The 9,540-nt window shown below is 55.3% G+C and overlaps 1 protein-coding gene and 5 non-coding genes across 6 annotated transcripts; 4 read left to right on the top strand and 2 right to left on the bottom strand.

Moving 5' to 3' along the window:
• Window positions 1-187: 187 nt before the first annotated feature.
• TRNAK-UUU lies at window positions 188-260 on the top strand. Its single transcript has one exon. It is a non-coding gene; the product is annotated as a tRNA-Lys (tRNA).
• A 621-nt stretch (window positions 261-881) lies between these two features.
• Window positions 882-953, top strand: TRNAQ-CUG. The gene has a single exon. It is a non-coding gene; the product is annotated as a tRNA-Gln (tRNA).
• A 432-nt stretch (window positions 954-1,385) lies between these two features.
• On the bottom strand, window positions 1,386-1,467 carry TRNAL-UAG. Its single transcript has one exon. It is a non-coding gene; the product is annotated as a tRNA-Leu (tRNA).
• Window positions 1,468-1,643: 176 nt separating this feature from the next.
• Window positions 1,644-7,979, bottom strand: HES7 (hes family bHLH transcription factor 7). The gene is made up of 7 exons (XM_032616242.1): window positions 7,682-7,979; window positions 7,059-7,192; window positions 6,619-6,756; window positions 6,193-6,258; window positions 4,085-4,180; window positions 3,429-3,516; window positions 1,644-3,103 (listed from the first exon to the last, which is right to left on the bottom strand). The coding sequence occupies exons 1-7, from the start codon at window positions 7,977-7,979 to the stop codon at window positions 2,652-2,654; spliced, it is 1,272 nt and encodes a 423-aa protein (XP_032472133.1). The 3' UTR covers window positions 1,644-2,651.
• On the top strand, window positions 1,987-2,073 carry TRNAR-UCU. The gene is given in 2 exon segments: window positions 1,987-2,023; window positions 2,038-2,073. It is a non-coding gene; the product is annotated as a tRNA-Arg (tRNA).
• On the top strand, window positions 6,883-6,953 carry TRNAG-GCC. The gene has a single exon. It is a non-coding gene; the product is annotated as a tRNA-Gly (tRNA).
• Window positions 7,980-9,540: the final 1,561 nt, after the last annotated feature.

Here is a 9,540-nt window from a genome sequence, read left to right as displayed (position 1 = left end):
GCGTCCTAACAGGTGCGGCCGCTGTACGGAGGGGGTCCGATAAAGCGCAATCATCCGCCATTAGCTTCACCGGCTTCCTCGAGGTGCGTTCTGTAGTCTCCTGCGCGCGTGCGTAGGGTACCGGTTAGCCTCAGCATTTTCGTAAATGCGAAACTCTTATAGGAAGTAGAAGAGGTTGAGTAGGAGGGCCCGGATAGCTCAGTCGGTAGAGCATCAGACTTTTAATCTGAGGGTCCAGGGTTCAAGTCCCTGTTCGGGCGTCTGCCCTTTTTCTCCACCGGTACATGACAATCTTTAGAATACTTTTGAGTAGATAATTGTATACTTTCAAACATAACAGAGGAAAAGAGTAACGCAAATACTGCTGCCTGGTGTTAAGAGGAAATGGTATCAAGTGCGGTAGGGTATTTTTCAGAAGGCAGAACGAATGACAGTGGAGGGAGAGCGGAGATGTTTTAGAGCAGTGCATATGCGAGCCATACATGCGAATTTAAATTTTCTAGGAGCCACACATTAAAAAGAGTACAAAGAAATAGGTGAAATTTTTTTGAAATTAATTTTAATAACATTTTACTTAACTCATTATATTCTAAATCTTATTTTATCATGTAATCAATATTTTTAAATTATTAATGAAATTTTAACCATTTTTTTGTACTGTCGTCTAATTACAGTGTGTATTTTATACTTACAGCACATTTAAATTCATATTTCAGGTGCTCGATAGCGGTATCCACCCTAATCCGACAACTCGTTTTTTTTTTTTTTTTTTTTTTTTTTCGACAACTCGTTTTTGTCTTCTATGAATGGCAAAGTATGTAAAGGCACAGAATAGGAAGTACAATAATATATATACTGTCAGAAGGTTTTGTTAGGGAATGGGTTCCATGGTGTAATGGTTAGCACTCTGGACTCTGAATCCAGCGATCCGAGTTCAAATCTCGGTGGAACCTTTCCTTTTTCGTTTTCACTCAATACCAATGTGTTCTATTATATTATTCATTAGCTTCATGTATGATATTCTCTTATGTTCTGAAAGGATCTGGAAAGAAAATTAAACTAGGATCTTACCTTCTGAGCTTTTCAGGCTAGGTAATTCGAGCCTGTAGCACACCGTAAGGAGAACATACAGTAAGTCACTTAAATATATAGCAAGTTGCACTAATTTTGATAGGAATGTTATTTGACATGTTAAAGTGGAGATCGATTATGAAGGTCCGAGGTTTCTTTGGCAGTTTCCATTATGTATTGGTTTGGGGCTGGGAGGCAGACCTAAGTTCTGTCTGGAATACACGTTGGTGAGACCGCTACCAGGAGTTCTCATAAAAGTAAGTAATTTACTTTATGAATTAAAGCGTGCTTAAGCCTCGAGAAAAACTCTGGCCTGGCAGCGGTGGGATTCGAACCCACGCCTCCGAAGAGACTGGAGCCTAAATCCAGCGCCTTAGACCGCTCGGCCACGCTACCTGCGTGGGGGAAATGTTTTCCCGTAGTCTTCCTAAGAGACTAGAAAGAAGGAGTGGAGCTACAAACAGTTCTGCTAAATTGGCTGGTCTTCTTTGGGAACTATCGAGATTCCTTCGGAGAGCGGAGCAGCAGATGGGAAAGCAGAGAGACCAGAAGAAACAGAGACACACAGAAAATTTCCAACAAAACAAGTTTATTCTTATGGGTGGGGCCACATCTGGGAGTGGGATGCGCCTGGACTGGAAGCATCCCCCAAGCGGGCAGCTAGAGCTCTGTACTCGCTCGCTCGCTCGCTCATATTCAGTTGCGCTGTCTCCCAGTTTCTTCCACCCCTATGCTCCCGCACTCCCACCTGGCTCACGTGCTTTGCGCACGCTACCTCTTCCAGGCAAGCCTCTGAGGTCCAAACCACGCGCTTCTGTCACACGCCCCGCCCAATTCCCTCACAACCCTCCCCCTCCCCCCGCCCCTTTCCCATTCTAGTACCCGTAAGCCGTCAGACGCCGCCGCCCGCCAGGTGGCTCTGTGGCGCAATGGATAGCGCATTGGACTTCTAGTGACGAAAGAGCGATTCAAAGGTTGTGGGTTCGAATCCCACCAGAGTCGATTTTATTTTATTTTATTTTTTTCCCTTTCCTCTTTATCCGGCTTTTTCTTAAAGGCTCCCATCCCTTCTCCCCCATCCTATCTCACTGTTTTCCATCTGGTTTCAGTTCCAACCTCAGCCTCCGCTCTGCTCTTTTTTACTTACCTGTCTGCCCCGGGTCTTGGGCCAAGGAGAGCAGGACTGGGGCGGGGGGGGGGGGGGCGGGAGACAGATGGGGAGGGAAAGTGGGCGTGGACGCCGAGATAAAGGCAGGCCCCTGGCTCGGGGACACACGGGGATTTAATAACCACTTTATTCCATGCACTAGGGACTGGGGAAGGGACTGGGGCTGGGCCGGGGGCAGAGAGGGTACAATCCTAGACGCAAAGGGGGCAGGGAGAAGGGACAGGAACCAGGGAAATATATATTTATATAGATACTCTAATATAGACCACATCTCACCCGTGCGCTGCGACCGCGCGCCCCGCCGCCCTCCCCAACACCTCCTCACCCCAACGCCCGGGTCCCTGTGCTGCGCTCGGGCTGGAGTCTCTACCCCAACCCCCCAGCCCCCGTCCCCACCCCACCCCCCCAAAGCTCAGGGCCAAGGTCTCCAGAAAGCGGACGGCGGGGCCTTGGGCGCCCCGTCTTGTCTGTGAGGCGGCGGCGGCGGCGGCGGCGGCGGCAGCAGTCCGGTGAGGGGGGCCGGCGCGCCGGAATCCCTGGCTCGGGGGGAGCAGGGGGACGGGGACCATGCGCAGCGCGGGCTAGGGAGGCCCTTGTGCACTGGGGGGCGCTGGTGCAGCGCGGGGCCAGGCGCTGGGGCGGCGGGGTCCAGCGGTGGGCGCGGCGCTTGGGGCCTCGGATCTACCGGTTCCGGCCGGGGCGGCTTGGGGCGCAGGTAACCTTGCAGCGCGGAGAAGAGCTGGGCTCGGGCGGCCGGGCTGGCGTCGTGCGCGAAGGCCGCCAGGCGAAGCAGGCACTCGCGGAAGCCGGACAAGTAGCAGCTGGCGAGCGCCTCGGCGTCCTGGGCTGGGGACCGGGGAACACCTGAAGCCGCGGCCGCGGGTACGGCCGGCGGGAGGACGGGAGGGCAGGGCAGGGGTCCCAGAAGGGTGGGGAGAGGGAAGGGGCGCAGAGATACCGAGGCCGGACAGGCGCACAGACAGAGACAGGAAGCCAGATGGACCGACAGAGGAAGAAAATGAGGGAGACACAGAGACAGACACGCGCGGGTGTTATTAACCTCGCCTCGGAGCGGAGCATGCCACACCCCAAGCCCACCGTCCACCACAGGGTCCGCCCCATCTACCCCGGCCCGGGCCCCAGTGAATTCTCCCCTCCCTCCCTCCGCTGCCCCACCCCCGCGCTGTACCCGGGGGCTCCACCCGGCTTCGCTCCCTCAAGTAGCCCACGGCGAACTCCAGTATCTCTGCTTTCTCCAGCTTCGGGTTCCGGAGGTTCTACAGATGGGAGGGGAGGGCGCAGAGACAGAAAGGGGTGGGGAGAGAGGGGGAAAGTGGCAGGGGGTAGAAGGGAGGGGGAATGCGGGAGCTGGGGGTGCCCCTGGATCGCGTTTGTGCGCGGACCACAGAGCGCGCTACCGAATGTGGAGTGGAGATGACCAAGAATGGTCCTGGCCCACCCTGAGACTGTCCAATCCGAGGAGATGAAACCAACCCACAGTGTGAGGAGCGGATGTGAACAGAAAACCCGGGGAATGAAATTAACCACCCTGCTGGCTATCTCGGGGAGTGTGGGGGAGGAGGAGGGAGAATTTACAGACCCAAAGGTTGAAACTGACTGACCCCCGGGAATGAAATTTACAGAGCCGGATGTGAACCTTACAGTCCCGAGGGGTGGCGATGAAGATCGCGTTCTGAGAGCGAGAGGGGGTCTGGGATGGGATTCGAAGGGTAAGGATGCCTTGGGGCCAGGGTCGCCAAAGCAGCATATGTCCCCACCCAAGTGGGAAGCCCTGAGACAGGAGGACGGAATGCTTGGGAGTCCGATGATGGCGGAAGAACTGACCTGGTCTCGGGTCCGCTCCAGCAGCAGCAGCCTCAGTTCTTCCAGGCTGCGGTTGATGCGGTCCCGGCGCCGCTTCTCCACAAGCGGCTTCAGCATCTGCGACCAGCAGGAAAGGGAGAGCGGGCCGACCCCACCGAGACTCAGCGCGGCCGCGCGGGCGTCGGAATGCCGCCGCTGGGATAGTCCGGCCTCCACCCCCTCCCCAAGACGCCAGAGAACCTAACGCCGGACCCATTCGATCCCTCTCCGCTCCCCCTCCCAACGCCCCTAGGGTCAATTTCTGTAGCTCGCCTCCTCTCCCGGGTCTTCTGCATTCTCCTCTCTCATTCTTGTCCTCCCTCCTCCCCTCTCTGTGTCTCTCCTCCTCCTCTTTTCTCTCTACGTCTCCGGCTCGTGCAGTCTTTCTCTGTCTCAGTGGAGAACTTTGGGGGCCCTCTTTGCGCCCAGACACGTGGGCCGCAAGGCGCCGGGCGCCGGGCTGAGTTGGTGGCCCTGAGTGTAGAAAGGGAGATACCCAGCGCGACCGCGCCCCCTCTTCTCCCACTAAACCGTCTGTGCGGTCACCCTTCTCCGTTGGTCCTAAGATCTACCACCTGGGCTCGGGACTCTGGAACCAATGCCCTCCAGACCTTCTCTTACAAGGCTGCATTGGCCCAGCTCCGGCTCACAGCCCGCGTGGAGCGAAGGCCTATCCTCTCCGCTTTTTGTTTCCACTCTCCTCCCTTAGCTCTGTGCTCCTCCTGCTTATTTTACTCGGACTCTGACCCCCGCCCAAGCCCGCCAGGCCGCAAGGTGTCAACTGCCACTACCCACGCCCCAGACCTCTGCTTCTGCCGCCCACCCAGTGCCAGCTCTGACGCTAACCCCTTCTCCATACTTCGCAGCTTCCTCCCCAGCTCCTGGCTCCTCGGGTCCCCCGCGCACCTCTCCCCCTTCCAGCCCTGCATCTCCAGCCTCTTCTCTGACTTTCGGTCTCAGGGACCCTGTCCCCTGACCAGCCCAGGGACCTCTGCTTCCTCCCCTCCCGCCTCTCACCTTGGGGCTGTCCCTATTCTCGGCTCGATCCCGGGTGACCATTGCTCCTCCGGACCCTTGTGTGGACCGAGTCCCCGCTCTCCCTGAGCCTTATATCCCGCAGGCTCCCGAGTAGGGGGTGGTAAAGACCCGGACCCGCCCCTTCGGCACCTGGCTCCTGCCGGACTCTACCCTGGGCACGAGGCTCCCGGAAAGGGGAGGAGCACAAGGGGGAGGGGTACGAGTGGAACTGGCCTGGGAGTGTGGGAAATGAGAGGCCAGTGCAGCACCGGCTGTTTAAGGACCATGAGGCTGTATAATGAGGCGGGACCCAGCTGAAGGGAGGAGGTAATTAGGAGAAGAGAGAGTTTGAGTAGTTTGGGGACAGAACTCAGGAGTGGAGTTCAGAGTTCCCCCCGTTCACTATTTCAGCTTTCTTGGGAGCTTACTGTACTCCCCACTAACCCTGAAATCGAAAAGTTAGCACCCCTCAGCCCCTAGGCTGGATCCTATACATCTTTCCCCAAAATTCACCTCCTACTTGAGATAATGAGCCACCTGAGTGTGCTGGCTGGATTCGTTTATTCAACTGGGACTTTGCAGGTGGAAGAGAAGCTCTGTTCAATCTAAGTCAGTCATATTCAGTTCCCCAATATCTGCGTGTTCATTGTGCCCACTGGGCACTGGTCTAGGCTGGGACCGTTCATACTGAGATATGGACTGGAGGCCCAGTTTATTCCTGCAAGTTTCAGTAGAAAACGCTGATGTGTTGTCAAGTAGCTATTTTAGAAGCACAGTGAATTAGGTGCTCTGGGAAAGGGTCATCGTGAGGGACGGCTGGACTGGGGTGGGGGAAGCCTCATGGAAGAGGAAGCAAGGCTTGAAGCACGGGTGGAGAGATCTTTCCACTTAGAAGTATTTGATTCAAAACTAATTATAGGAGATTCAGGGGTGCGGCTGCCAGGACACCTGATACAAGTGAGCTCGTGTTGCTTGCTCCTGGGGACCGCTCGTGATTATGGGGGGGGGGGACAAGGAGAAGGCAGTTTTCTTAAAAAGATAAGAAAGGGAACAAAAAAGGGATCAACACCCACCTCAAACCAAGAGTATGCCACTCTGCAGAATGATGCGTGAGACTTGAAGACTTCAAGACAAAGTGCCTGAGAAGATAAAATCAGAGATTTAACGGGACAGCAAGAATGCCAGGGACAAGGACACAGAATGACACGGTGGCGTTGTTGCAGACCGAGTCGGAAGATAGCTGCGGAGTCAGAGACGGATGGGGCTCCTCCGAGCCCTCCCAGCGCCCGTCCACAGCTTGGTTTTTTCACGGAGCCTGCCTTGCCAAAGTCCGAGCCAGGGGAACACAGACCTTGGGGAGGGCGCTCCCATTTGGAATCAGGGAACCCAGCACATCCCACCTCCCCCTACCTGAGCCAAATGGGAGCGCAGATGTGTGGCCCCAGAACCCCCCGCTGCCCCCCTCCTTGGGAACCTGGGCTGGGCTGAGTTTTTCTCACCTGCACGCGAGGCTCGGGGCCCCCGGCGGCAGTTCGCACCCGGGTGTGGGGCCGCCCCTGGCCATATGGGGCGACTTTATGGCCGGGTGACCGGATCCAGGCGGGAGGAAGGATGGCCTGGCGCTCCACCCATGTCAACTGTTGGGACCGGTTCTCTGAGAAGACCCTGGCTATAAAGCCTTCCTGGCCATAAAGCCTCCCTGGCCGTAGTCGCTTCGACTCCTTACAAACTGAGTTGGATCTACCGAAGGCCTCCCTTTACTTGCATGGGTGGTTCAGTGGTAGAATTCTCGCCTGCCACGCGGGAGGCCCGGGTTCGATTCCCGGCCCATGCATTTTCTGACTTTTCGTCCTTTCTCCAAAGATGTCTTTTCTGATGTATCTGAAAGGCATCTTTAAGATGTCTACCAAATATTAATATTAATACTTAGCTTTTTTACTCTGTAGCAGAGTTTGAGGCGCCGGATCCAGCCCCTGATTTCGAACGTCCTCACACTCCCATCCTCCCAGCCTGGGGGTCCGACTGTCCACACCCCTCCCTCCGCCCCCTGCCCGCACCTCCGCAGGCGTGACCCTGAGAAAGGACCCGGCGCTGGGATCCCTGCCCCGGGGGTCCTCTCAGCCCTCCGCGGGGGAGGGGCGAGGTCCTCCGCCCCTTGAGCTCTAAGGCCCAGTTGCTCTTCTTTCCTTTTCTCTTCCTCGCTCTCTGTTTCTGTTCTCTGGAGCCCGCCTTTTTTTCCTCTAAGTCCACGGTCACGGCCTTTTTGTCCCGCCTTCTATCGGCGTCTCTGTCTCTTTCACATTCTTTCCAGGTATCTTCACAACGGCTACGCTGGGTCTCTCTGGGTCTTCTGTGGTCTCTGTATCTCTGGCTCCGGGTCTCTCCGGCCTCTGCATCCCTTTCCGCGTCTGCGTCTTGATCTCTGGGATCGTGTCTCCAGGACTCTGTCCCCTGCCGGCCCTCTGTGCTCCCACGCTCCGGCCATCCCCTGGGAAGCTCGCTCACACCTCCAGGTTCCTGCCACTCTCCGCCCGCCCCTTCCCAGCCGCTTTGATCACGCACGCGTCGGGCCGGCGGGCGGCCGGGCTCCAGCCAGCTGCCGCGGCCACTTGTGAGCGGGGGCGGGGTGGCCGGGCTCCCGGGCTCCCGGGCTCGGGCGCTGGGTTTCCGCCGTCTTCCCCCGCGCTCGCGCCCCTCCTCCGGGCACAGTCTCCGGCTGCTGCCCGGGCTGCCGCGCGCCCGCCTCTCTAGTTCGCTGAGTCTGGTCCCTCTCGGTCCCTCTCCCCGGGGCTCGCCCCGGGTCTGGGTCTCTGCCTCTGGATCCTGTCTCCTGTCTCTTCCAGCTCCATCTGGGCTTCATCTTCTTGCTTCATCTGGAGTAGGCTTGGGGTCTTTCTTTTTCGTCTCTGGATTGTGTCAGTGACTGGGCATGCTGTCTTCTCAACTCTAAGGCGTGACAGTGGCCCCCAGAAGGAAACTCTACAACTGTCTGGGCATCTGTATGTCGGTGTGCACAGCCGCTGTACTCAGTCACGAAGCCGCTATTTATGGAGGGCCTCTTGTGCACCAAGTGTTGTTAGGCATTGAGGGTGCCTTGGATCTGGGCTCTCCTTACATTTACATTATGGTGGGGGCGGGGAGGAGACAGAAAATAAGTAAGAAAGCAGAAAATAATCTAATATGGTTATGAGGGTGGGGCCGGGGACGACCGGTCGTGGCAATGACTTGAGAGTGAAGGGCTACTTTACTCTGGGTGATTACGTAATAGGGAAGAACCTTTGTGTTCTGTTACAACTTAATCACTAAAGGGATGTTGCCTATAATCTTAAATTACACATAATGGCCCGTCTCTGGGAACCCTGCCTCCCAGGTAATGAGCATTAAGATAAAATACCTTTATTAGCTCACAGGAAACATCCTGACCAGGCCCACCTGTGCAGGAAGGAAGACATTGACACATCCCTTCTGGAGGCTGACCAGAACCAAGAAATGTTTGACTTTACTCCCTCCCCTTTTGGTATAAAAGAAGCTGAATTCTAACTCAGGCAAGATAGTTCTTTGGAACAGAAGTCCACCATCTTCTTGGTCAGCTGGCTTTCCAAGTAAAGTAGCTATTCCTTGCCCCCAACAACTCATCTCTTGATTTATCGGCTTGTGGCAGTGAGCAGTAAGGGCTTCGACTTGGTGAGCAAGCCTCGCTGCTCGTGGCCAGCTGACCCTGGTTGAGGAATTCTCGGGTAAGGCCCTAGCAGCTGCCAGGACCACTCGTCCTGAGGATCTGCCCTTCAAAATTCCCCAAAGCAGCACCGACTGCCCCAGCACTTGGCAGGCGGAGCAAGGAATCCACGTTTGGGAGCTAATGGGCTCTATACTGTAGGGTAAGTCACTCCGGTGTGTACAGCGGGAAACTTTATTTCCTCTATATTTGGGGGGTTTTGTCTGGAATAAGCCAATTTGTTTTGTATTTGAGTGGGGGTACCTTGTTGGAGAGAGGAAAGAGTTGTTGAACTTTTACCTAATTTGTGAACCTGTTCGTTTGTTTCTTTGGATGCTAGCCTTTGTGTGTGCCATTTGTGTTTTGTTTGTCTTGCATTTCTGTATTTAAAAATGGGGAAATGTTTCGACTATCCCTAAAGAAAGTCCTCTGAGGCACGTTTTGATAAATGATCGGATTACAGCCAAGAACCCATGAGTGGGACAAATATATTTTATTGAAACAATGTGTGGCCACAGTACCTGTTAGGATCTCCAGAAGGGGTTTAGGCACGGTTATCTTGGGACCTGTGCACCATGTACTGCTACCCTTGCTGTGTTAATTATGTCATTTGTGGTCTCCTGTGTCGTTGGTATATGTAAAATCCCAAGACCAAACTTGAGGATTTATTTAGGATTTTCTGTTGTCCCTTGGGTTTTTCATTTCA

This window comes from Phocoena sinus, chromosome 20 (genome assembly GCF_008692025.1).
Source record: "Phocoena sinus isolate mPhoSin1 chromosome 20, mPhoSin1.pri, whole genome shotgun sequence".
Taxonomy (NCBI): Eukaryota; Metazoa; Chordata; class Mammalia; order Artiodactyla; family Phocoenidae; genus Phocoena; species Phocoena sinus.
This window is presented reverse-complemented; position numbering and strand designations above follow the sequence as displayed.

Coding starts and splice junctions, on each gene's coding strand:
- HES7 (XM_032616242.1), bottom strand. CDS start 7,979: ATGAAGCCCAGATGGAGCTGGAAGAGACAGGAGACAGGATCCAGAGGC. Junction 7,193..7,681: donor GCCGCCCGCCGGCCCGACGC/GTGCGTGATCAA, acceptor GTCCTTTCTCAG/GGTCACGCCTGCGGAGGTGC. Junction 3,517..4,084: donor TGGAGCGGACCCGAGACCAG/GTCAGTTCTTCC, acceptor TCCCATCTGTAG/AACCTCCGGAACCCGAAGCT.